General features: G+C 53.0%; 10 protein-coding genes across 10 annotated transcripts; 5 read left to right on the forward strand and 5 right to left on the reverse strand.

The window, feature by feature from the left end:
- Window positions 1–2274: 2274 nt before the first annotated feature.
- Window positions 2275–3905, reverse strand: LTS14_003628 (uncharacterized protein; the record flags this gene model as incomplete). The annotated part of the gene is made up of 4 exons (XM_064836331.1): window positions 2275–3070; window positions 3124–3289; window positions 3344–3470; window positions 3525–3905. 4 exons carry the CDS (start codon window positions 3903–3905, stop codon window positions 2275–2277), a joined length of 1470 nt encoding a protein of 489 aa, XP_064695722.1.
- Window positions 3906–5226: 1321 nt separating this feature from the next.
- LTS14_003629 (uncharacterized protein) lies at window positions 5227–6869 on the forward strand (the record flags this gene model as incomplete). The annotated part of the gene is made up of 4 exons (XM_064836332.1): window positions 5227–5454; window positions 5507–6115; window positions 6178–6653; window positions 6704–6869. 4 exons carry the CDS (start codon window positions 5227–5229, stop codon window positions 6867–6869), a joined length of 1479 nt encoding a protein of 492 aa, XP_064695723.1.
- Window positions 6870–7294: 425 nt separating this feature from the next.
- Window positions 7295–8657, forward strand: LTS14_003630 (uncharacterized protein; the record flags this gene model as incomplete). Its single annotated transcript, XM_064836333.1, has 3 exons — window positions 7295–7572; window positions 7613–7642; window positions 7700–8657. 3 exons carry the CDS (start codon window positions 7295–7297, stop codon window positions 8655–8657), a joined length of 1266 nt encoding a protein of 421 aa, XP_064695724.1.
- A 778-nt stretch (window positions 8658–9435) lies between these two features.
- On the forward strand, window positions 9436–10919 carry LTS14_003631 (uncharacterized protein; the record flags this gene model as incomplete). Its single annotated transcript, XM_064836334.1, has 5 exons — window positions 9436–10419; window positions 10477–10585; window positions 10645–10690; window positions 10743–10820; window positions 10877–10919. 5 exons carry the CDS (start codon window positions 9436–9438, stop codon window positions 10917–10919), a joined length of 1260 nt encoding a protein of 419 aa, XP_064695725.1.
- An 867-nt stretch (window positions 10920–11786) lies between these two features.
- Window positions 11787–12873, reverse strand: LTS14_003632 (uncharacterized protein; the record flags this gene model as incomplete). Its single annotated transcript, XM_064836335.1, has 2 exons — window positions 11787–12504; window positions 12716–12873. 2 exons carry the CDS (start codon window positions 12871–12873, stop codon window positions 11787–11789), a joined length of 876 nt encoding a protein of 291 aa, XP_064695726.1.
- Window positions 12874–13627: 754 nt separating this feature from the next.
- Window positions 13628–15913, reverse strand: LTS14_003633 (uncharacterized protein; the record flags this gene model as incomplete). The annotated part of the gene is made up of 3 exons (XM_064836336.1): window positions 13628–15423; window positions 15481–15738; window positions 15796–15913. The coding sequence occupies 3 exons, from the start codon at window positions 15911–15913 to the stop codon at window positions 13628–13630; spliced, it is 2172 nt and encodes a 723-aa protein (XP_064695727.1).
- Window positions 15914–18799: 2886 nt separating this feature from the next.
- Window positions 18800–19599, forward strand: LTS14_003634 (uncharacterized protein; the record flags this gene model as incomplete). The annotated part of the gene is made up of 2 exons (XM_064836337.1): window positions 18800–19015; window positions 19075–19599. The coding sequence occupies 2 exons, from the start codon at window positions 18800–18802 to the stop codon at window positions 19597–19599; spliced, it is 741 nt and encodes a 246-aa protein (XP_064695728.1).
- Window positions 19600–19621: 22 nt separating this feature from the next.
- Window positions 19622–21746, reverse strand: LTS14_003635 (uncharacterized protein; the record flags this gene model as incomplete). The annotated part of the gene is made up of 2 exons (XM_064836338.1): window positions 19622–20958; window positions 21014–21746. The coding sequence occupies 2 exons, from the start codon at window positions 21744–21746 to the stop codon at window positions 19622–19624; spliced, it is 2070 nt and encodes a 689-aa protein (XP_064695729.1).
- Window positions 21747–22215: 469 nt separating this feature from the next.
- On the forward strand, window positions 22216–24219 carry LTS14_003636 (uncharacterized protein; the record flags this gene model as incomplete). Its single annotated transcript, XM_064836339.1, has 1 exon — window positions 22216–24219. One exon carries the CDS (start codon window positions 22216–22218, stop codon window positions 24217–24219), a length of 2004 nt encoding a protein of 667 aa, XP_064695730.1.
- Window positions 24220–24694: 475 nt separating this feature from the next.
- On the reverse strand, window positions 24695–25600 carry LTS14_003637 (uncharacterized protein; the record flags this gene model as incomplete). The annotated part of the gene is made up of 1 exon (XM_064836340.1): window positions 24695–25600. One exon carries the CDS (start codon window positions 25598–25600, stop codon window positions 24695–24697), a length of 906 nt encoding a protein of 301 aa, XP_064695731.1.
- Window positions 25601–26161: the final 561 nt, after the last annotated feature.

A 26161-nucleotide genomic window follows, 5' to 3' on the forward strand; every position in this document is an offset into this window, starting at 1 on the left:
ATTACGAAGTCAGCGCTCCTGCTAAATTAGGAAGGTCATTACGAGGCGGCACACCGACTCCTGCAAGCCATCTCCTTACTTCCTATCAGACGACAACAAAGCCCTTTTGACGTTTCCAGCTCGTGTCATGTACTCGGCGACCGCCATAGGCTTTGGCTTGATAGCCGCCTTTCACTATGCTGCCTGCCGTCTGAGAAGCAGTCGAAGCGTCCTCAGGCTGGGGACAACCCTCCGCAGGGTTCCGAGCTTCGCAGGTTGTGTGCACGCAATACTCCAAAAGGTTGCGTTTACTATGATCCTTGGAGCAGTTCACCGGACACCATTGGTCAACCACTACTTACGCAACTTTGTCGACTGCCGAAGGGGAGGTGTCGTCAATCCCGGCAATTCTCGCGTTCTCGCACCAAAGCATAGCCTGCACGAGCGAACGCAATACTACAAATGAAAGGCGAACATCCCCGTCTGCCACCGCTATGAGGCTTGAGACTACTGAACCATCTTTTGGGTTTATTTTGGGCGATTAAATACCCCACAGCGGTGTCGATCATTATCTCTTGCTTTTCTTGACATGAGCGGCTGAGCCCATGGTGATCGTCCCTAGGTGCATTCGTCGATCCTCTGACGGAGCAATCCATGGATGATAAAGTTCGCGTTGGCAGAACAAGCGTGAACACAACGGAAGTTTCAGGGTTGGCGAGTGGAAGCGTGAACACAACGGCTCCACACCGTTGGAATCGTGAACGCCAGCAGGGACTTTCTAGGGCTTTGAGATGCCATTCCGCGAGCTACAATCCTCGCAGCTAAATCATCAATGATGATCGAGAATCGCCTTTCCGAAAAGGCAGTTTCGAGCTTCAGACACTGGTAGAGTGCATCGACAGGCCAATTGCGCGAGCTTGTCGGCTGGGCCCACTTGTCGAATCCTTGTTGAGCCTCCGAGTCTATGCCAGCCTGATGGATGTATAGTAGCCGATCGGATGGATTGGCTTAATATGCACAGCTCTCAGTCGCTCCCCGAGCAGGAGTGTGGCTGCTATCGCAATGGTGCACTTCGAAAGTATGCCGGTACTCATGATGCGGGATTGCTAGCTTAGCATCGGCTCGAGCCATGAGAACGAAGCGAGAGAGCTGGACATACGAAATGACAACCAAGTCAGCTGGCCACATTGATAGCGGGCTCTTCCTGGCAAATGCCAAAACATGAACGTCTCAGCTTCCAGGCAAAGTCAGCTGAAAGTGATGTCGGTGTAAGGCGCATCCATACGTGTTCTACGTGGCCCTGACATGACATCAGCTATATAGAAGCGATCACGGCTACGATGGCCCCACAAAGTGAGCCGGCAACCCACGAAGCGTGCGTGTCGGCTATCATGTCTGAAGCACATTCGGCATATTAATACGACTATATGGTAGCCAAGCTGACCATGCACTCACCAGATCATGGCTGTATCACACGGAGGCTCTTCGTCTTGGGACAGTGTTGCTGACTGGTCGTCGACCCCAAACTGCTCGGTGACTATACAGGGACCTAGCACAATAGCCCGCGATCTAGCTGATGATGCATGCTCACAGATATCAGGGATACCGCAAGTGCATTTCTCCAAACACATGGCTGCTATGCTGGCGAACAAATCACAAACCCAACCACCAATGAATTGAATACGCTGGCTGGCCGTAGCTGGGGCTGTGCATAAGCCCGGAGATATATACCCAAGCCCGAAAACAGGTCACCGTAAAATCCTCGTACTTATCGCGGTCTTCAGGATTAGACCCCAATCAAGGACTTATATTCGGGTCCGGTACCTGATCGTTCAGTCAGCATCCTGTGGAGACATGCAAGTCGCAGGATCAGCAGCATCAACTATCTACCATGGGTTCTAGGGGCTCGAGGCCACATTGGCGGTGTCACGCCCATGCGCATAGGTACTCGAAGAGAGTATCCGAGTATGACTGCAGCAACTGAAGGCGCGACCATGACTCCAGGCCAAGCAGGTCCGGATGTACAGCATTCATTCGGCTGGAGCTACCGCCAGAGGGGTTACTTCGCGAAGCTACTGGAGCTGGGAATGCCGACTGCTCCGGAGAAGTGTGCACAAATCAGACGAGAGAGAGATTACTGATATGTGTTTGTATTGGCAGTAATAAGTAATAGCTCCTGACCACCGTCATGCATGCCATTCATCCAACATTATCGCTTTCGTGTAGACATAACATAGCTCATGATTTTGATCACATTGACCATCTTCCTCTGGATTGGCCACCATTATTCGGGGTTCAAGACACCACTAGGCTGAGTAGGGACTGTCCAGGAATTGTGGCGATCGCCTTACCACCCGGTAAGCTGCGAGCAACTCCCTCGGTCAAGTTGTTGGCATTATTGGTCAGGTAGGTCTTCACCCCGCTGTGTCCCCAGCCCCATTGCATGGGAACACCGCTAAGCGTGATGGTCTCGGTGTTGTTACTGTTATTGATGACTTGCACGGCGGTGGAGCCGTCAGTATTCGCGAAGGCACTGACGTTGAGAGCAGCGGAGCCAGAGACGGCATCGATACGGTGAGCACCAGCACGGATAAACCTGGAGCCGTAATGAACGTGCGCCCATAGACGACCAGTAACGGTGACCTCTGCCGTATTGTTGACGAAAAGCAGAGACTGGTTGTCAGTGGTGTTGGCAGCGCCCCACCAGTAGAGATGACCGGTAACGTTGCTGATTGTGAAGAGCTTCTGGATGCGATTGGCCCAAGCAATGCCGTCGCTTTGGCTACCGCCGGTGGTGTACCAGTTCTTGTTGAAGTTATCGAATGTCGACCACTCAGTTTGCCATACCTTCTTGGAAGTTACGAAGGGAGCGCCTGGGTAGGACGAGTAGCCGTGAGATGTGACAAGTCCGAGATCGTTCTCGTAACCCGCCTCTTGAATGCCAGTCAGACGTTCACGGTTCTGCTCCCAGCCGGAGCCATCGCAGCAAGCGATCTGGGTGTTGAGGCCGGCAGCCTTGAGGGTCGGGTAGAGAATCTCGATGAAGTCGGCAGCCTGCTGGCCATTGGACTGCATAGATGCGTACGTGGTGCTGTTGAAGCGGTCAGTCACGTCTTCTTTCTTAAGACTAGGTCGAATACTTACTTGAGATCAGGCTCGTTCAAGAAGCCGACATAGTTGATCGTGATACCCTCAGCGGCGTAGTCTTGAATGTACTTGACGATCTTGTTCGCATATGACTGTCTCCAGTCGCCAGATGCGCAGGTTGCGTTCGTCACACCGCAGAGATACCCACCGTAATCCTCAGTACCTGTTCAATGTTAGACCAGTCTCAGGTTTGGTAGGATTGAGGCAGACGGCTCACCATTCGTCTTCATGTAGCCATCAGCGCTCCACGCATCAGCGTAGACGGTGGTCACGCCTCGTGCAATGGCCTGGTGAGAGAGCCAGACCTGGTACTCATCCTCACGGGGTAGGGGAATGAAGGCAAGCTATCGCCAAATCATCAGCTGCGGTTTCAGTCTTTCTAACAGGCAGGTACGAACCTGGCTACTGTTGGAGGCCGGTGCAACAGGTGCAATGGACTTCATCAAGTCGAAAGGGTCGGTTGGCGCAGAGCCGAGACCATTGCGAAGAATGGTCATGCCCGCGCCCGTCTTGTTGCTGAACAAATAGTCCAGTACCTCAGCCTGAGCCGCTGGGTTGAGCTCGTGGATGACCAGACCACGCTGGAAGGCCTCGGAGACACCAATGCCGTCGAAGCTCTGGTACTTCGTACTGGGGTTAACGTTGATGGTGACAGAGGACTGACCACCGTTGCCGCCGTTGCCACCGGGGCCTCCCCATCCACCTGACCCGCCCCATCCACCTTGCGCATTGGCAACCGCCGCAAAAGCGGTGCTGAGGGCTGCGATACGGCTTGCCATGGTGAGTTCGTAGCTGATGACCGTGTCTTGGGATTAATCGAGGACGACTGGATCATGGAACTGGGGGGCAATCTCCCGCGTCTTATACCGTCATACTCCTTCGAAGACGTTGGTCATGATCCGATCAACCCCTCCGATCCAGCCTGCCTCGAAGCATTGTGGCTGCGCTACATATACAGCCTGTAGATGAAGTTCTCGCGTGGAGTAAGCAGATACGAGTCGCGTAGCTGAGGTCGTTCCTGGATCTACGCCAGATGAGGTATGGTCGGATGCAGACAGCTGTGAGCTTCACGGTGAGCTTCACACGTGGTGACGTTGTCGTAGGCGGGACGTCCTTGGCCAAGGAAACGCTGTACCGCTTCGAGCCCGAACGATGCCAGATGAGGCTCTTCACATTCAGCCGAGAAGACTTCAATATATTGAGGGGCCCCACACTTTGATGCAGTCCTTTCCCCACATTAGCCAAGAGAGCATTTGATGTCCTTACGGACAGAAGGATAATGGTCTTGTGGATCCTGGCGGACGATGAGTTGCGATGCGGTTCCAGGACGAAAGTGCATTGCCGATAGAACATGAGGTGGGATCTGCTAGGCACAGCACCACCACACGTGAAGCAACGGAAAGAACGACGGAAAGTGATATCTGTAGTTGTTGTTGATGGGCAGCGCCATCATGCTTGGAAAAATCTACTGATGAGCTAGAGCCGGTTCGAAAGACATAGCAAGGACAGGGCTGGATGTGCATTGGACGCTGGCCAGGGCCGTGGCTGGTGCTGGTGGATGGCAAAGGCATCGGCAGCATGTGTGCGCCCGGGAATTTTAATAGTGCAAGAGTATGGCATGCCTGCTTGCCCAGCATATGCGATCAAAATGTCCTACACTACTTGCTAGACCAGAGAAATCGGCCGCAGTGGCGTTGACGTGAAGCACACAGAGCTGATGGCGATAGATTGCGTGCAGCACACCCATCTTGAAATGTATTGTGGACACATACACGACATGACCGGTCGCGAGCAAAAGTTGATGACCCAGATTTTGGGTCATGTTACCGTAAAGGTTCGAAGGATGAAGTTGCGTTGTCGTGAAGGGATTCATCGATATTTCTACTGAGGAGAGGTCTTGCTCTTGGCCAACTACTTTGGGACTAGCGTATGCAGCAATTCCATCTTCAGTAGTAATAGCGAAGTTATCAGCTCGGAAGACGCATCATCCGTCGTCCTGCAGTAGGTAGTCAGCGAGTGACAGGCTCAGCAGGATCTTCTTGATCCGACACTCCTGCTGAGCGGTCTCACTCGCACTTTCATGATCACAGCACCCTCACAATGCCTGCTCTTGCGAGTCCAGCCTCGTTGGCTCCGGCGATTATTCTACTGTTGACGTTTCTGCTGGTTCGCGCCGTCGTGAGAAGTCGCAAAACCGCTCACATCCCGAGCGTACGGTATGGCCAGATACCAGGTTTTCGATCATGGCAGGGAGCGTACGCGTACTTGCGGGACCCGGAAGCCACGCTCAAGGAGGGTTATGAGAAGTACCCAGATGGGTGCTTCAAGGTAATGGAGAATGACCACGAAGATCGACCTTCTGGCTACTCACTATTCATAGGTGGCAACATTGACTAGTGAGTTGATCATAGTCAGTAGTACGGAGAAGCTGGGCGAATACCTAGCCGCGCCAGATTCGCAACTCAACGTTCAAGATGCTATCAACGAAGGCATTCAATTCCAATGGACCATGGGTCCTGGGGTATACTTCCGCCCGTATCACATCCCGATCGTACGTGGCAAGATGACGCAGAACATCGCCAACATGGTTCCTGCATTGCAAGAAGAGATCACTGGTCTGCTAGACGCAAGCATTGGACATCCTGCCGATTTTAAGGAAGTTGCTATCCATGATGTGACTATTGATATCATCGCCAAGGTCGGCAATCTTGCTCTGGCTGGGCCCGTTGTCGCCCACAACCAGGCATACATAGATGCAGCTATCCAATATACTTTGGATCTTATGGTGTCAGCAGAGTTCTTGCGCCCGACCCCAGTTGTGGCAAAGGACTACGTGGCGTACCTTACGCCTGCCTATCGAAGCAAGAAGAAATGCGAGAAGATGATTGGTGGCTACATACAGGAACGTCTGAAGGCTACTGACGCTGGTGAGGCGAAGACACAGGATATGTTGCAATGGCTTATCGACTCGGCGCCACCTGAAGAGCGAGTGAGTACATTGCACGCTGGAGACCTTGTGACCATTGGGCGAAACCTGACTGTAATTTGCAGACAATGCCACAGTTAAACGAAAGGCTACTAGCATTGAATGTCGCAGCCATTCATACCACCACAATGACTTTGACGAACGCCATCTATACTCTATGCACAGAACCTGAGAAATATCTACCCGCTCTCCGCGAAGAAGTACACCAGCACATACCAGACAGCCAGTTCACCAAGGAGCGCATCGACAGTCTGTCCAAGCTAGACAGCTTCTTTCGAGAATGTGGCCGTGTCGGAGCCATAGGCACGTTGGCTTCAGGACGTCTAGCCAGACATGATTTCACGTTCAAGAATGGCACTGTCATCCCGAAAGGGTACATGGTCAGCGGATCTATCCCGGTCCTTCATAAGCTGGTGTCGCCAGAGGAGGCACAATTCGATGGTTTCAGATATAGCCGGATGGCCGAAGAAGGCAAGAAGCAGATGCAAGCCGTCAGTACGAGTAACGACTACCTAGCTTTTGGCCATGGTAGACATGCATGGTACGTGCTGCGAACTTACGAGGTGACTTGCGCCCACTAACGATTCACAGCCCTGGACGCTTCTTCGCAGCTAGCGAGATGAAGCAAATCTTTGCGAACATGATTGTGCGTTATGACATGAAGCTGACACTCGGCACCAAGCCGATGCGGCTCTACATTGGGCCCGCGAAGATACCAGAGACGAAACTGAAGATCCAGATGAGGGCCGCTCAGTGACCAGAGGTTAGATGATTAGATCCACAACCCATTTCCTTCAATTCGAGCAATGGATACATGTTATCCATGTCGTAGGCGATGCTACAGAACTATGGTTGTGAGTCAGATTACATGATTGCAACTTGGGCTATCTGTCGTGCCCGTTTTTCGAGGTGAGCCATGGCTAGTCGGTACGCTAGTGTACGATGAGGTAAAGATGCCATGATTATTCTTAGGACCTGCAGGAGGAGCTCCATAGCCTTGTTGGTATTAGCTACGCATTCCATACTAGATAGCATGATCGACGTCGAGTTGGAGCTTGTTGGCGAAGAGTCACCATCAACGCCTTTGCCGACAAGGCGTGAAACATAAACAAATAGGATTCTAGAGCCCGTCATTGCTTGTGAGATCGCACCCCACAAGTCCTGTTCGAAACGAAAGCTACAATGTCTGCAGCTTCTGGACGACTGACCATCCGTGACCTTGGCTACTCGCCTGGCTTGCTGCCTGTCGGGCCAACGAACAGCATCCTGGACGTGACAGGGGTGCATATTGGACAAGTGACTCTGCCTACATCAAACAGTCTACCCGCTGGGTCGACCGCAACAAAAGGCGTGACAGTGATTTGTCCTCGAGCGCCTAAACAATGGTACAAGCCCTGTCGAGCTGGTCGGTTTGTCTTCAATGGGAATGGTGAAGTGACTGGGCATGTCTCCTCACCAGGGTGAAAACTGCAGCGTCTGCTGACAGTTATCTACACGCAGCTCTGGCCAGGTCGAAGACTGGGGTTACGTGTAAGTTGCCGGGCTCATCTATTTCCTGCGAGCACGAGTCCTGATCAAGCTCTCAAGGAACACACCCATTGCGTTGACCAACAGCTTGAGTTTGGGAGCCGTCATCGACGCAAGCTGGGACTGGATCCTGGAGCAGGAAGATCGGGCCAAATTTGACCTGCTTGACCGATCGAGACACTATGGCACACCCATTGTCGGCGAGACTGCCGACTGGATTGTGAATTCTGATATCCGTCACAGCAGACTTGCCAAGGACGACATTCAATCTGCTTTCGACAGTCTCAAAAATCTCGAGTCCGGCGGGTCTGTCCACGAAGGTCAGTATGGCGGCGGCGCGGGCATGACATGCCACCATCACGCGGGTGGTACTGGTACAGCAAGTAGGCTCGTTGGTGGCGGCACGGACGGTGATAGACAGTATACGATGGGTGTACTTGTCCAGACCAATTACGGACACCTGCCCTCGCTTTCGATTGGTGGTGTGCCGGTTGGTCGAATCCTACAGAAGGAGAAGGCGGCGAAGGAGGGTGTCGAACCAGGTGCACTGGAATTTGACCCACGTAAGCGTGCTGCTGATCAGACTGGTCGAGCCAGTGATGGCTCGATTGTGGTCATCGTGATCACGGATGCGCCTCTATCTTCAACGCAATTGAGACGCGTGGCTCGACATGCTACGTCGGGTCTGGCACAAGTCGGAGGCCACGCTATTGGATCAAACTTCTCAGGCGACATCTTCCTCGCATTGTCGACTGCCGAATATGGCCCCGAGCAGCTTTTAGATGGCTCAAGCTTGCGAGGAGCCTTCAAACCAATTCAGACCTACGCATCTGAGACAATCAAGAACGAGAGTATAGACCCATTCTTCATTGCTTGTGCAGAAGCCACAGAAGAAGCGATCTTGAACAGCTTAGTGGGTGGTCGGCCTGGAACGGTGGGCATGGACGGTACCAAGATTGATGGGTTGCCGGTGAAGAGGGTTGAAGAGCTTCTTCGGCAGTACCATGTGAAAGTGTGAGAGTGCGGTCGTGTAGTAGGCATGTAGTTCAGATGCGATGCAGTACCGCCTTCCTTTAGCGTGCCTAGACGCTTGACGCAAATCTCATGCTGCCGGACAGGGAAGCGTTCGAGATCGAATGCAACCACACATTCTCGAGCTACATCTCAGCAACCTACTCCTCGCCAAGAAGCCGTGATAGCCGATAAAGCAGGCAGGTTCTTTGCTTATGGTGAGTCTCCACCACATGGCGGTGACCTGGAGAAAATCTAAAAAGGAACATCGGCGCGCACACCCGTCAAACGTACGGTTTCGTTGACGTATCTATATTGCCTCGGTCAAAGTATCTCGAAATTATATTAACGACGCCACCAGCCATTGTCCAGATTCCCCAAACGCCACAGTCTTTCAAGGTTCCTCCCTGCCTTGTGGGGCAATGAACATCTCCACAGCGCACATCACCTTTAGCCGCGCGGGGACGACAACCAGATCTTGTACCACACTTGCCTGTTTCCAGAATGGTTCATGCAGGGAGGAGTCAACACGAGCCGCAATGCAGGTCCATACCACGAGAACATGCAAGACTGCATTGGTATAGAACTCCGGACTCTAATGGGGTGACATGCCGTCTAAGTCGAGGCGATTATGCTAGACGCACCAGCGATGTGGTCTCCAGACCTGTCATTTGGGATCTGCCGCATATGTGTTGCATTGACTGGGCAGAGCATATAAGTTCCTCGGGTCCGCCATCAAGGTTTGCCTGCATCTCCCACCAATACTGTCACAACAGCATCGCACAATGGCACGCTCACTCGCTCTCTCCGGCCTGGCCCTTCTGCCATTGATCGCAGCCCAGCAAATCGGCAAGGTACCTGAAGTCCACCCTCAACTGCCATCACAATACTGCACCAAGCGAGGTGGATGCAGAACAGTCCAGACATCGGTTGTGATCGATGCACTCTCCCACCCCATTCTCCAAAGCAACGGGGCCTCCTGCGAGAACTCCACCGGCTTCCCAGACCCATCCGTCTGCTCCACTGAACAGTCCTGTGCGAAGAATTGCGCCATCGAGGGGATCAACTATGCCGCTCACGGCATCAACGCTCACGGCAGCTCGCTCACGCTCCACCAGTACCTGAACGTGAACGGGACCGAGGAGAGCGTCTCGCCCCGTGTCTACCTTCTCGACCCAAGCGGCAAGAACTACCAGCTTATGAAGCTCCTAAACCAGGAAGTGACCTTTACGGTCGACGTCTCGAACTTGCCTTGCGGCATGAACGGCGCCCTATACATGTCAGCCATGGACGCCGACGGTGGCCGGGGCCCACTCAACCCAGCTGGCGCTCAATACGGGACCGGGTATTGCGACGCTCAGTGCTTCGACACAGCCTGGATCAACGGTGTCGCCAACGTCAAGGGCTATGGCGCCTGCTGCCAGGAGATGGATCTCTGGGAAGCCAATGCCCGCTCTACTCAGCTCACACCCCACGCCTGCAACGTCACCGGACTCTACGAGTGCTCAGGCGCTCTGTGCGGCGCCAACGGTGTCTGCGATAAGTCTGGTTGCGGCATCAACCCTTACCGCGGCAACAAGAACTACTACGGCTACCATGATATCGTCGATACGACGCAGCCATTCACTGTTGTAACACAATTCCACACAGACTCCGGTACCGCGAACGGCAATCTGAACAAGATCACCAGGCTTTATGTGCAGAATGGCAAGGTTATTCAGAACCAGGCTGTCAACTACACTGACACCAAGAGCACGAACGCCATCACTGTAAGTCTCTTCACCGCATCCATTTCTCAACGGCATCACTGACGTATACATCACCAGAACGACTACTGTAATGCCACAGCTCCAGTCTTTCAGACCGAGGGCGGCCTTAAGCAGATGGGCAAGTCTCTTCAGTCCGGCATGGTTTTCATCATGTCCATCTGGAACGGTACGTGCCTGCACATTTCCGCCTCGTAAGAAACATAAGACTGATTCAAACTGCAACAGACCAAGGCGGTAACATGACCTGGCTCGACACTGGTAGCGCTGGCCCGTAAGTGATATCACATACTCTGATGTGATAATACCGGCTAATATTTCCATAGTTGCACCGCCGAAGAGAGCGGCCCAGCCGTCATCGTCAAGAACGATCCCTCGACCAGCGTGGTCTTCTCCAACATCAAGTAAGGCTCTCAAGTCCCATCTTACAAGATCCGGGATAGTTGCTGACACATCGTAGATGGGGTGACATCGACAGCACCTACGAGGACTGCAGGTGGTAATCGGATGGTCTAATTGACTCTGATCTCAGCGCTGTAGCTACTATGTACCAGCTAGGCGTGCGTAGCAGTTGCAAATCTGCTCGAACAATCCTTGAGTATTGTTTTTTGTCAACGTACTCTTATCCTATGTGGGTGTCATGTTCCGAATTTCCTAAGGAGAATCCTCCGTTGAGACCATGACGGAAGTTGTGATAGCGAGTGGAGCACCCTACGAGAGGGAGAAGACTGTGACACTGGCGGGTCGCAGCTGCCGTCTCATGCCTTCAGTACATAGTATGTGTGAATCTTTATAAGGAGTCATCCTAGAGCACGTACACCACGGTGGTGAGGTAGTATTGACGTCGCTACTTGCTGTTGGTCAAGTCGAGGGGTATGATGCAGAGACTGTGCAGGATACGGGTGTCCCTCCAGAAGCGGTGAGCTGTGCCGACGCGGCAGAGAGCATCTTCGTACGTGGCGTGCTGCAGATATACACTCCCGAATTCCATATTCAGCCAACACCACTACGAGTGCCATTTCAGTTCTTTGCACCATATCACCCTTTTCTCAACAGCATGGTATGTCAAAGCATAGCTGAAGGTCGTGATAATAGCAGATAGCCACTCGGTATATTGGTGGCAGCCATTATCGTGCCGCTATGTATTCCTGGCAGGCCTGTACTATGTACTCCAGAGGTCACTCCAAGGTCGATATGGCAAGATCGAGCCGAGGGTGAATACTTCCTCTTAGACCAGCAGTTGCTCAATCGGGTACTGCACGATAAGGAAGGCACGAAGGCCCCCATGTAAGAACGTGATGCTCCATTCGTGGTCCGATCTGTCACAGAAGCTTATGCACTCAATGCGAGCAGAACAGTGGAGCAGACGTTCACATCAAGAATTTCGGCCTCGCTGCTCTACTAGAACCAGCATCACCGTCCTCAGGTACTTCCGCGATAGGAGAAGCAGACTTCCTCTCCTGCTCCTCCTTTAATCTCCGCTCCTCCATCTTAGCAGCTTTCTTAGCCTCTTTCCTCTGATGAGCCTCCCACAACACATCCGTGTCTTCAATCTCCTTGACCACATCCTCCCACTCCTTCTCCGCAGCCGGATCACCAGTGCCCAGCGCCCGCTTAACCTCAACATCGTCCATCTCCCCTCTCCGCACCTTCTGCACCACTTCCCGTAGTAGTGCGAGCTTGACGTCTGTGTGTCGACTAAAGGCCGTCATTTCATTGCGTAGGGAGATCATCTGAATTGCGTTGCTGCCAATAAGAACTGCGAGGATGATGAAGGTGGTGTAGGGGTTCCATTTTCGACGGGCTTTAGGAGGAGCTACTGCTGGTACTTCTTGACCTTCCTCGCCTTGTAGGGCTGATTGCTCCGATCGTCGGAACGCCTTGGGGATGAGAGATGACCAGAAAGATGGTGTGGCTACGCGTGGAAGACGCGATTCTCGGACTTCGTCGAATCGCAGTATCGGTGCAGTCACAAAATGTCTCCGGGCTACCAAGTGTTGCTGTCTTGCGCATGCCGCGCAGACGCCCAATACTGGACGGAGAGCTCTTGACGATGCCATTGGTATGGTAGTTGATGGAATGTACGAGCTATAGGACTAATTCCCTGCGTGTCAGAAGCAACACCAGGAAGTCAATCACTCGGCCCAATCTCGGGGAAACATCGTCCGCCACCTTCACCTTCACCATTCACACTTCACACATCTACACGCTATGACAAAACTCTTCGAAGCGAATACAAGACATGATAACGGAGCAAGTGATTCGTGCCTCGGCACCCATACCAAATCTCCAAGCATACCGTAGCACAATCAACTGAAGCCTGATAGACTTCGCCACTCCACCATGATCGGCGTCAAACTGAACCAAATCAAGACTTCGCACAAATCCTATAGACCGAGGCTCGTCATAACGAGTTGCTTTGGTGAGTAGCATATGTATCAGGCTGAGGTCGTCCATCTCGCAACACAAAGTACCTCATCCCAGCTTTCACTGCCCACCAATCGCAAAATCACCAAGTCACGACCTACAAGCCTCCGAAATGCTCGCCCTCAAGACTCTCCTGCTAGCCTCTCTAGCCTACGCCTCTCCCATCGCCATCCGCTCAGTCTCCTCAGCAGCAGCAGACACCCTAATCCAAGACGTAATAAATATCCACAACGGCGTCCTCGCCAACCAGGCCTTCACAGCCGCCTACACAGGCGGAAATCCAGTGACTTCCCTAATCCAAGGAACGCCCGTCCTGGCCACCGTAGCCGACATTCACATCGTAAATCGCAAAGACTACGTCGATGCCAACTTATCACCCCATCTAGACGAGAGCGATACCCAACGCCTCTTCGATCATGTGAGGGATACAGTGGGTGTTTCGATCCCATCTGATATCCAAACTGTTATTGGGAAGAAAGCTGCATTCGAGAATTCAGGGATGGGCCCGATTGTGTTGGCTGGATTGAAGTTGTTGATTAACGATCACGATACCTTCAGCGCTGCTGTAGAGGCGAAGTCGCATCAGGGTAATGCTGCGTTGACGGCCGAGGGAGTGGAGGTAGTGAAAGAGATTCATGATGCTATTCAGAGTGGTATCGATGCTTATTCTGCTTGAACTATTATGATACAATGCTCACTAGCTCGAGTGGAAGTAATGCTTGCAAACGACTGTAGATGACATTACTAGTTGACAGACATTATCAGATCTTCTTCGAGCTGATCTTCAGGTGCACACTTCACCCCAACCAAACTCCTTATTACCAGCCGTAGACTTTCCGTCACCCCAGTATATCCTCGCATCTTCAAATTCGCCTTCGACTTTCAATTCTGCCCATTTGCGCGCTACCATACGAGCACGTTCTTTGTTGCGGATCTGGAGGTTGAACTTGAAAGGTAGTGGTTTCGCTATGAGGAGGGTGGAGAAGTTCATTGTAGGGTCTTCCTTATCCATGCTTTTGTCAACAGCCGATGTGGATGCTGAGGCAGATGCTTGTGGTGGCGACCGAGCAGGCGATGGTTGCCGTGATTTGTGTTCCAGTGGTGTGGCGGGAGGCGCTGGCGGTGCAACTTCGATTCGGAGGACCGGGAACTCGCCCGGAATGCTGATAGCGGAGTCGTTGCGATTCAAAGTGAGTCGACTGAGCGCCGTTTTGATCGGATCCGCATCGCCGACATCACTGCCTCCGTCGCTGGATATTGTAGAAGACTCCTCTTCTCCTTGAGAACATGCGAAGCTCACCTCGCTGCTTCGCCATGATCGTCGCTTGATGCGCTCGGCGTTTTGCTCGAAGAAGAGCTGTTCACTCGACAGGACACGGTGATGAGAACGAGTCTTCGTCGTAGGCGAGACTGGTGGACTCAGACCGGGCAGTCGCTCTTCAGCCTGCGCTTGGTATAGCGCTGGCTGCTGCATAATCTCCGGCTCGGTTTCTGGCTCCAATACTACCTCGGGCTCCGGCTCATCCTTGCCCATCGAAAAGAGCCAGGCAACACTACCAAGACCGACGAATAGATCGGCTTCCGTAACGCCCATACCCTGACAGATCCGTCTGCCGTAGCCGAATTGACTGTATTGGGTGATGGTGGGGTACTTGTTCAATGGCTCCTGGTAGGTGGGATACTGCGCTTCCAACCATCTCATCGGATTCCACTCATCAGGTTCTAGGAAGACCTTCGGATCCCGTGAGATAGACCACTCCAACGGATGGATCACCGAGCCAGCGGGAATGTGGTAGCCGTTGTACATGTCATCCTGGATGACTTCATGTGGGATACCAGTAGGCACAGGTGGGCGCCAGCGCAGCGTCTCGCGAATGAATGCTCGTAACACGGGCATGTGTGCCATATCCTCGAAAGTCGGCATGCGATCACCCAGGACTCGATCAACCTCCTCGTGCAGGATTGGCTGATATTGTGGATAGTGGCAGAGCGCAAGACAGAAGCTCTGCATGGGCGCGGCAATGGTAAGAGCACCAGCTATACCGTGCATGCCTACTGCAAAGGCCCCTTCAAGCTCCGATGCGAATCCCCATGATGGTTTGCGCTCGAGGAACATTCGCATCCAGGAAGGTCGTGATCTAGGCGCGCTGAACAAAGGTGCTGCGGCAGGTTTAGGAAAGTTGTTGGCGTGCATGCTATCTCGCACTTCGTCCTGCATTGTCTCGAAGAACTTCTTCTCGGTCCTGCTTCTTCTGGCCTCCCATGCTTTTGCGCTTGCCAGCTGTTCCGGCAGCGACATAATGAAGGGAAGCTTGTTGCCCAGAGCTCCAGATGGGGAGACACCAACCAGTAGCTCTCTTGCTCGTTGCTTGAGCTCATCAGATGGTGTGGCTGTACCCCATGCCAGCCTGCTTGTGACACGCGCGATGAAAGACTCCATGGCAACATTGTACTCCAGTGGCTTAGTCATGAGTTCGAATAACAGACGGATAGACTCAAGCTCGGGATAGCCGTAAAATGATGCCTTCTCAGAAGTGTCCATTATCTGCTTGGCGAATTTGCGCTGTCTAGTCCACTTGTCTGTGGGGACATCAGTATCAATTCTTTTTCATATTTTAACGAGGACAGTAAGCTCACCATTCCGACTCATTAAAGGAAGATATTGACCACTGGTTCGATTATCCTGCTCCAGAGCAGGAATGAATGGCCGGTCTGAGTAGATGGCGCTCCGCTTGGACAATAGATCATGTGCGACGCTGTCCCTGGTGATCCAAACATGGTTGACGCCAGCGAGATTGACTTGGTAGATCGATCCATACTTCTCGCCCCATTCATGGAACTTCATCCAGCTGTTGCGCTCCGGTAGCTCATGAACACTACCTATTACTGGCAAGCCTGCTGATTGTCAGCACGGTGTCAATAGTGAGAGTACTGGAGCAAGACGTGATGTACCCTTCGGTCCAGGTAACGGCCTGAGATACCCCGGTAGTCTCTTGTTTCTTTCGAGGCGCTCAACGATGATGATCACCGCCGCTACCACTATAACAGAGAGAAGCGTGATGTAGGCCATGTTTCGCGTCACTCAATGACAACTAGAGGGTGAATAGAACAGACGCGCAAAAAGACAAAACAATATATGTGCGGAATAACGAGCGAGAGGATGATGAATGGAAGCGAGTGTGATGGTGGGACCTTGGGCAGACCGCGAAGCTCGAGAGCACCGATCTGTTATATGTTATGGGAGGATCCAGCAGCTCGTAACGTCGAGCCATGCCGATCAAATCCGTGCATGCATAAGAGGAGGAAGATCTGCAATTCCTACCTGGTGGCATGCCGATGTAGCAATGTGAAGCGAAAATGTAGAAACAAGCTTCGATAGTCTGGCAAAGCTGCTGAAGCAGCCATGCGAGAACAGGGATCGGAAGATCATACTTTGCACATCTCCAGCATTTGGCGATGATTCAATACCCGCATCGGGTCGTAGTTCTACAGCAGTGCATGCGCACCACGTTGGTGGAGCTTTAACCTGGCCAGTGGCATCAGTTCAGGATTCGAGGGGCGTCTGCGTTTCCTGCTCTGTAACCTAGAAGCCGTTGCTCGGAGCCAAACCATGTACAACGGGTCTTTGGCTGCTAAGGGAGATGTGGGGCCCTGGGCACCGAGTATCAACGACCTGCATAGAAGTGTAGGCTCTGCCACGTAAGCAGTGCTCGGACAACTTATGAGAGCGCTGAGTTTGCTCATGAGGTTGCCAGGCTTGACACGTCCTACGCAAGAGTGGCAGCATGTATCCAGCTGTCCAGCGGGCATCGTTTGTTCTCCGGGGATTAGCAGCAGCGCCGCCATGGATCGTGGCTGCTAGGTACCTTGATGTCTTTGGGCGATTTCGGTTGTCGGCGGAGCCAGAGACGGTTTCGTGGCAATAGGCTCCAAGCAGATGGCGTTCCAAGTTGCTCGTGTGCCTGCTGCCCAGCCTATGGCGCGGCGGTATAGGCTCGGGATCAGCAGTAACGTCTAGCGGACAGCACGGCTGTGAGCTGCAGGTACCAAAGTCAGAGTTCTGTTACCACAAGGAGAAAACGCTTTCGTACGTGCGTGGATGTGTTGTGAAGCTGCTTAGCGCAAAAGGGTGAGGTGAGGAGACGGGACAATGCAGGAAAAGCCGCTAGTGAGTGACGAAAGAAGCTCGAGCCGGGATGTGGCTCGGGGATTTCCTTTTACTTATCCTAACGGTTTTCTCACGATGCAGTAGTGTAGTCTCAACTACCCCAGTAGTATACTCTTTCTTTACAACCCGGTGTTGACACTCATACCGGGTGCGACACGTGATGCTTGTATATCAATCGAGGCAGTTACGCAAAGACAGTGAGTCTACGCCAAAAATCTGCTCCCGTATAGGTGGTGAGCGAACCTCAGGAACATTAGGAGCCCTTACTGGGCATGCGGAAGATTAGAGACTGACGCCACTGCTCAGCGTGGGCCCTTCTCGGTAACCATACTTTAGGTTCGTGATCCGTCAAGCCTCTGGCTATGGTCGGCTTGTTTGCCGAGTGCCCAACGGCAGATGCTTCAGAATTTCACCATTGTTACTGGACAAGAGCACGAGTTTGCCCTACTTCCGCATTCTGCCCTGCCTGCATGTTTCCGGGCTTACTACTCAGATGAAGACGGCGCTATGCAAGAGCGAGCATCGGTCGGAGACCATATGAAGCTCATCTAGACTCGAACGATGCCTTCTCCTCAAAAGTGCAACTGGCCTTTGCCACTACTTGGCTCTGGATATGTGGAACAGCATGGTCTGACCGGGATACTTGCGTCAACCACGGCGCGTTTTAAGTTTCTACCTGCAGACAATAGCCTGAGCTGAGTACGTCTAGTGATGCCTTGGCTATTCATCCACAAATCCGAAGACTATAGGTTGTACGACAAGGATGTTTACCTTCAGCAAGATCCACAGCAAGGGCTGGTCCACGTTTTGCGAGCTGCATCAACCGCGCACGAAGACGGCAATATTATCAGTATCAGAGCCGCCAGAAGCCTCGTCGTCCAGTTACGACTGATGCCTCTCATGCTGACCACTTCTCACACAGCCCCTCATACATGACTACGACCTGTTTTCTTTTGCCATCCCACCAGGGAGGTAGCGTGCACAGTGAGAATCGCTTTTGAGAACGTCCGAATCTTCCCGGTCTGATAGCTGATGACTTTCTTGTGTGACGGAGCATAGTTTCCAGCAGGATAAGCACCTGACAGGAGATGATTTTGCAGTAGCAAGGAACTATCTTTGGTTGTCTGTGGCAGTCTGTTCCTTCATCCCGTCCGAGCCCGCGTTCTTTGTACATCGTACTGAGTGAAACGTCACGCATAAGGGCTGATTGACCTACTTCGAAACGCTTGCATATACAGGGTATCGTTACGGCAACCCTAGGTTGGTTTCGAACGAAGACAACATCGACCAGCATGGTGGCCTTTCAAACAAGCGGCTAAGGGTCTTGACTCTGCGTATGTTCACGAGCGTTTCACCACCCGAATGACATGTTCGGCGTCTGCAACGTATTGCATGGCTCAACTAGTGGGATTATTCGTGCGGATTTCCTAGCGTGCAAAGCGTCTTGAGCTACCAACAGTCTCGTGTGGTGAGAGCAAGATCACTGAAACTCCCACGATGAGGCTTGCGTTGAAATCATTCTGCAAGACCAGCAGGTGGCGATGGTCTGAAACCTCGGACAATGATCAACACAACATCAGCTCGATAAACAGCCTGCTTGGGTTGACGCAGATAGGACGAAAGATGTTAGAGTAATGGCGATGTCGGGTTGTTGTAGGAGATTTCCAGATTTCCCCGCGAACACCTCGGCTCTTGAATCGATACTCATCTTCCTCACGACGGAACATCACATCAGTCGACCTTTGGTCCCCAAGAGATCTAGGAGTCGTAAATCAATTGGACCCAACCATGCCAGAGTCCATAATCGACGAGCAAGATCTTGCGCTTGATCGCCACGATGGCAACGTCTTCGTCATCACCATGCGCAAGGCACCCGAGAACCGTATCAACAGTGCATATGCTCAGAAACTCATCGGTGCCTTCAACACAGCCAGAAAGATACTAGGACCTGACAGTGAAGGTGCTGTGATTACGAAAGGTAACGATGCGAAGTTCTGGTGCACAGTAGGCGAAGCCATAGTTTGATACGCAAACCTGCCCGGCTGAACTGACAACCTTATCAGGGTCTCGAGCTCGATGAATCAGACAGCAACCCATTCGCAAACTCCGAAGGCTTCTTCCCACTCCTGGCAACTATCGTGGACTTCCCATTCCCAACTATAGCACTCATCACAGGCCATACATTCGGTGGTGCAGGCCCCTTCGCCCTGAGCCACGATTACAGAGTCATGAACAGCAAACGCGGCTACTTCTCCATGCCACCTGTTAACCTCGGCCTTCAGTTCCCAGGTATCGGCACATTACCACGTATGAAGCTCCGACCACAAGTCGCGAGAGCGATGCTTCTCGAAGCGCAACGCTGGACTGGCCAGGAAGCGTACAAGGACGGTATTGTAGATGCTGTTGCTGAGCCTGACAAGATGCTCGACGTAGCCTTGGAGTTGGCGAGGAAGTGGGCACCCAAAGCTAAGATGGGTGTGTACTCTGCTCTGCGAAATGAGCTTTATGGTGATGCAGGAAAGGCATTCCGAGAGATCAGTTATGTACACGGCAGAGCTACAGGATCACCTGCTAAAGCTAAGATATGAATGCAACGAAAAGCAAACTCGACTACAGCTTCGCCAAGATCTTCTTGAGCTCATCACTGCCGCTTCCCATCACAATCTCGTCGCTCTTGTAGTAAGGGTTGAATGTGATCTCGTTCAACGGATTAAGCCGGTGTGCCCGATTGAACAGGTCTTCGTAGACTTTACCGTCATATCGTCCCAATGCACTGTCAAGGAGGAAGTCAGGTACTTTCCACGAGTCCACCAGACGCACAGCATGCGGTCGGATTTGTGCCATCAAGTCCTGGATCTTGGCTGGTAGCTGGTCCAAATCGGCGTTCGACACGGCGTTGGCTTTTACAAAGTCGCGAGCTTCAGCGTCCATCGTGTAAAACGCGAAGAGGCGGAAGAGTGTTGCCAGGTGCGCTCTCAAAACGGACGAAATGCCAGAAGGTTCGGCCGTAATAGCTTCGAAGAAATTTGTGACCAAGATCGATTGAGATTCTGCGTGGCTGATTTTCCGCAGTTGAATTTGCATGCTGTTCCAGCTTCGCTTCTTGACTTCTCGCTCAATGTATGCTTGGTACGTCGAGTATCGGGAGCGTCTGTGAAAGGCTTGCACGATTGCTTCGTCGGAGTCGAAAACTGGCAAAGGTGAACTGCTGCTCCTTCCGCCGTTCTTCAGCCAGTCTCGACAAGCTGCCTCGAGCTCATCCTCAGCTTGACCCTTGCCGGATACTGCGGCGGACATGCGTTTGATGAGATAGCTCGCTGTCTGCTGTGTGATCATCCAATTGTCACCCTCGACCGTGGGCTTCGACAGATAGTCGTTATTAAGCTGGATATACCCACTGCCGCCGCCAAAGCCATGCCCACCCATAGCTCGTCGACAAGTCTCGATGCTATTTGCTGCCAGCTCGGTACAAAGACTCTTGAGACCAGAAGACTGGGCGTGCAACACTGCAAGCTTGCTGAAGTCACCTTTGTCAATTTGTGCTCTTGTGCCTTCGTAGAGCTTCTGCATTGCCTCGCCCGTGTAGTGCAATGCAAAAGCAGTTGCTAAGATTGGCAGAATGCGGATCTGCACAGTTGGATAGTCTAGCACGGAAAGCTCAGGAGCACCTCTATCCTTGCTATCCCTATCCTGGAATTGCCGTCTGACGCATGTATATCGGACCCCAATCGTGACAGCTCTAGCCATGATTAGCCTTGCGTGCATGATGATGCTCGCTCGCACAGCTGTCAAGCTACCGTAGACCACAGCTGGATTGGCAGGCCGACTGTAAGTGCAGGTGTTTGGATCGACTCTAGAGTAGTTCGACAGCATGGCTGAATGTGGGATGCGAAAGTGATCGAACAGCATGTAGCCGTTGTCCATCGGAGCATAGCCGTATTTGGGACCTGTCGTAAAATTATAAGTATGGTGGGCTTCATTCCCGACCGCTGGTAGTCATACCTATATCGCCAACCGCGATGCCATCCAAAGGTTTGTGTGTCTTCAAGTCTCGGATTTGCACAACGAATGGATGCGGGCCATGATCAACATAGTCCGTCGAACCTGGCGACTTTGGTACTTTCAGTTGAGCAACCACAATGGCATGATTAGCAGTCCGACCCATGGTCCCATTCCACCATTTGCTCGAGCTGATATACGGGCTATGCAGCACGAACTCCTTCGTCTTCGGGTCCCATCGTGCCTCGCACTCCAGTCCCTTGACGTTACTTCCGTGGCCAAGTTCGGTCTGGGCGTAGCAGCCAATGACGTCCATCGCATCGATCTTGGGCATCCAGTATGCCTTCTGCTGTTCGTCACCTTGCTCGCGGATTGTGGTGATGAACATGGCATAGTGGACCATATATGGACTTACGTCGTCGCAGAGGTACGACGACATACTTTGATCTTCCGCGTCCCAGCCATGGGTATCAGCTAGACGCCTCAATTTCTTCGCGCGGGCGAGACCAAGATGATAGCGTTCTGGGCGTGATAAGTTCTGTTGCTTCGACTTGTTGAACAATGGCTCCTTCTCCAGTACACGGAGGACACGTTCCTGGCGGGTAAGAAAGTCATTGCGGGAGAGCAGGTGAGAAGCTAGCTCATCGATGGGAACATCGGACTGCGCTCGTTCTTTTGCCAGGATTTCAGGCCCATCAGGCTTGGAGGGTTTGAGGTTGTCAGTGAAGTCGGGCATGATGCCAGAATTGGGAGCTTATAATAGCAGTGCCAGGCGATCTATAGATCGAGGTGATGGTAGTGATCGTGCTCAAGTCCTCCTCGAGCGAGCCGCTATGCTTCTGTTCGCCTGGATTTTCCCAGTAGATACATGTAGCCAGAGGGTGTTTTGACTCAAGATTTATCAACTTGCAGAAAACACACAGCTCTTTCTCGATCGTTCCCAGAGGTGAGCATGATGATATTCTACATCGTGTAGGATGTCAACATAATACCCTCGGCATCGATCTGCGAGACCGCCTCTCGTCGGCACGATGCAGCCGACCCCACGCCACCTCTCCACACTCCACAATCAACACCCCGCGCACATGGCCTACAGCCGGCGGCAATACAGAGACATTGACCATAGCGACTTCGATCGAAATCATAGCATATCAATGTCACAATGACTGGATTGCTATAAGACGGGTGACACAGGACTTGAATTCATGACTGACGACGTCGACAACAGGCCAACCATCAACGACATTTCCGACACAATCGAAGAATTGCTAGACAACGAGGTTAAGGTCATTGAGAGATCTTCTGGCCAATGGGAAGATGGGGCTCGACATATGAAAGCGACATTGAAAGCGCCGCAGTCCGGCTTGACCTCCAAAATGTCTACCCCATCAAAACCAGCATCAAATCATGACCGGACAACCAACATCCCATCCCATACCGGCCGAAACATCTTCCCCAACCACGGCCTCTTCTCCCGCCTCCTCCGCTTCGCCTACGTCCAACCACCACGCCTCTGCATCCGAGACGTGACCACAGGACAAGAAGCAACGCACCACCAACTCCTCTCCGACGTCCTACACCTCCGACAACGACTCTACTCCCAACTAGGCCCGTCAACCCTATCCACGCTAGAACGCCAAGATGGAGCAATCTACATCGCCGTCCTCGCCCCAGGCGGCTACGAATACACAGTAGCCATGCTCGCGGTCCTAGCCCTAGGCGCCGCCGTCGTGCCTCTGAGCGTCGCACTCCCCGTCTCAGAAGCAAAATACTTCATCACGACCTCGCACTCCGTTGCCGTGCTAACAGCCACCTCAACCCTCCAGCTTGGCCTGTCCCTCGAGAAAGAAATCAAAGACTCCGACCCCACCAGCACATTCACCTGCCTTCCCATCGCCCCCTCAACCTCCGCTCCCCTACTCCCAAGAGCCGAAGTCAAAATCTCCTCAAATCCCCCTCTCTCCGACGCCGCCCCGGGCGTGGTGATCTTCACATCCGGCACGACGGGTCCACCAAAGGGAGCCGTCATGCGACGTTCCTATACCTTCACCGACGCACTCGGAATAGCAGACCACTACGCCGTCACTCCCTCAGATGTTCTCCTCCACGTGTTACCAGTCCACCACGCCACGGGGCTAGGGATAATGTTCTTCCCCTTCCTCGTAGCGGGGGCAACCATCGAGTTCAAATCTAGTGGATTCAGCGAGGCCTGGACCTGGGAGCGGTGGCGTCGAAGTCATACTTCCAAGTCCGCCGCAGATCGTCTAACCTTCTTCTCCGGCGTCCCAACAATCTACATGCGAATGCGGCGGTACTTCGAAAGCACCATCTCCCCCCAAACCCCCGCAGAAAAATCCGAATACATCGCGGGCGCCCGCACCCTCCGCGCCTGCTTATGCGGAACCAGCGCCCTTCCAAAACCGATCGCGGATTTCTGGACGGAGATTTTAGGGAAGAAAATTCTACTGCGGTATGGGGCGACGGAGATAGGGGCCGTATTTCGTATGCCGTACCATTCCTATCGCGACCCCAGCGCAGACGACATGAAAGAAGAAGAGGTGCCAGATGGGAGTGTGGGCATCCTAACCCCTGGTGTAGACGTCCAGCTCTCCACCTCCCCCTCCTCCGAAGGGGAGATTCTCGTCCGCAGTGCAGAAATGTTCTCTCACTACTTGCACTCGCCCTCCGCTACACAGGCCGCCCACAATACCGAAGGCTACTACCGCACCGGCGACATCGCCCGTCAAGAAGGGGACTGGTATTGGATCCTCGGCCGCGCAAGCGTAGATATAATCAAATCCGGCGGCTACAAAATCAGCGCCCTAGACATCGAACGGGAGATCCTAGGTCTGGACTACATAGCCGAAGTCATGGTCGTCGGGGTGCCGGACGAAGAGGAATTCGGGGAACGTGTAGGAGCCGTGGTGGTGATGAAATACCCCCTCGGAGCAACGGGGATGAAACACCATCTTACGATCGAGAAGTTAAGGAGAGATTTAAGGGGCAGGGTGGCGGGGTATAAATTACCTACGCTGTTACGAGTATCGATGGCTGAACTGCCGAAATCGGGGACGGGGAAAGTGGTGAAGAAGGTTCTTGGGCCGGAATTTTTCCCACGGGATTGGAGGACGAGAGGGGTGGGGAAGGTGCAGGTGTGGGATCCGAAGGACAGGGAAGGGGATGGAGGGAAAGGCCAGCCGAAGCTGTAAGGCTGCCGCCATACCAATCTGTAGAGAGACATGTGTCGCGAAAATGGTGAGACCTAGACCCAAGCTTCGTCCAGGAGCGTGAAGATCCATATAAAACAGAGAAGAATGGCAGAAGTCTTTCCTGCTGCTCCAGGGGGCAAGCCAGGGCAAAACGTGAGAGGTGGAGGATGGGGAAACAGGCCGGAGCTCTATAGAGACGCAACGGCACGCTTGGCCGAGAGACCTGCTCGGGACAGATTGGTGAGGCCTGGGCTTTTCCTGGCCTTGTGCAGAGAGTCGCTGCTAGACGTACAAGGATAATCAGATGGCGGAAAGCATTTCACGCTTCTTGTGAAAATTACCTCGCCTTCTACACAGTGCACATGCACATGCACATGCACATGCATACCCTGCAGAGGGTTTTCCTGCCCTTAGTGATTGATACATTCGCTTGATCGACGCCGAAGAAGAGTCAATCTAACCTGTATCTGCACAATCACCCAGTCCCCGCGAACCGCGCCTTCCTCGCCTCAGCTTTCGCCTTGTCAGCCTCAGTCATCCAGCTCCCATTCCCACTCGCCTTCGCACCCCCACCACCACCACCACTCTTCCCCCTCCCCTCCAAAGGCGTCCGACTCCTCTCCCTCCCCGCACCACCATTAGCACCACCATCTCTCCTCCCACCCGTTCCACCCCTCCCACCCCTCCCTGCACCCCCGCCACGTTTCCTAACCCCACTCTCCTCACTCAAAGGAACATCCAAACCCCCCGCACCCGTCCCCCTCTTCCTCTCCCCCCTCTCCCGTTGAGTAGAGAGGGCCTGATTCAGCATCCCCGGCACCAAACTAGCATCCTGGACCCCAAACTTCTTCGCCCGCTCCAGCAAACGAATCTCATCGCTATCCTCGGCCAAACCAAACTTACGCGCGCGCGCTTTCCGCTTCTCTATCTCCTCGTCTATTGTGCGGTCTGCAAGGCCGGAGGTGAAGTCCTTTCCTGGCACTTTCTCCGCCTCTTCTTCTTCTCCTTCTTTTGCAGGTGCGGTAGCTGCTGCGTCGGGATTCGTGACCGAGAGATCGTTCGTCGTCGCGGGATCTTCCACAATAGATTGATTAGGTACAGCAGCCGGGTTCTTCACTTCGCCTATCCCTCCCGCTGCTATCGCGTCGGCGGCTGGGGCTGTCGTGGCTGCCGCAGGCTCCTCATCCCAGTCGATTTCTTCGTCTTCGGCAGAGGTCGTTGTTGTTGTTGTTGTTGTCGCGGCAGGTGCTGAGGTACTATGTGTCGCGTCGTAGTCTTCAAGGCGCTTGACCAGGTCGGCTTTCTTGCCGCCGTGGGGGAGGCCGCGGTCTTTGCAGAGGGCGCTGAGGTCGTCGTTCTTCTTCTTGACGTAGTCGGTCATGGTTATGGGGTGAAAAGTGTGCGGGTAGATTGGGAAGGGAAAGTTGAGGAATAAAGGAAGATTATTGGTTGTTGATGGTTGAGTAGAGTTACAAAAGCTACGGGCCTCCAATGCGACACCGCGAAGCTCACGCGTTACTCAGAACTCACGAATGGCTCGTTCCGGGTCCAAGCTTTCGTCATGACTAAGCACTCTCCACCCACGTACGGAATCTGTATGTACATAGCGCCTCTATCCAGTGGTATGATGGACACTACTGCTCCTACATGGAGCAGATACTGATAGCTCTATTCCATTCATCCATCGTCCTCGCCTTTTGCAACTCATTCGCGCATTCATACGTACTTTAGACGTCTGCGAGACATCACGTCGAGCGAAGATGTAACAATGAGACTGCGCAATGACCTCAGGCTAAGATCCGAAAGCGACCATGTTACGGTGCTTCATGTATGTACGGGCAGCCTGATGTTCTGATGTGGACTGAGCGGTCAAGGAGGAGAAATGCTGGACGAGATCTGGAAATGGAAAGCTCCAAGCTCCAAGCTCAAGCCTTGATGAGCA

This window comes from Recurvomyces mirabilis (assembly GCF_035927965.1).
Source record: "Recurvomyces mirabilis strain CCFEE 5264 chromosome Unknown scaffold_8, whole genome shotgun sequence".
NCBI classification, from domain to species: Eukaryota; Fungi; Ascomycota; class Dothideomycetes; order Mycosphaerellales; family Teratosphaeriaceae; genus Recurvomyces; species Recurvomyces mirabilis.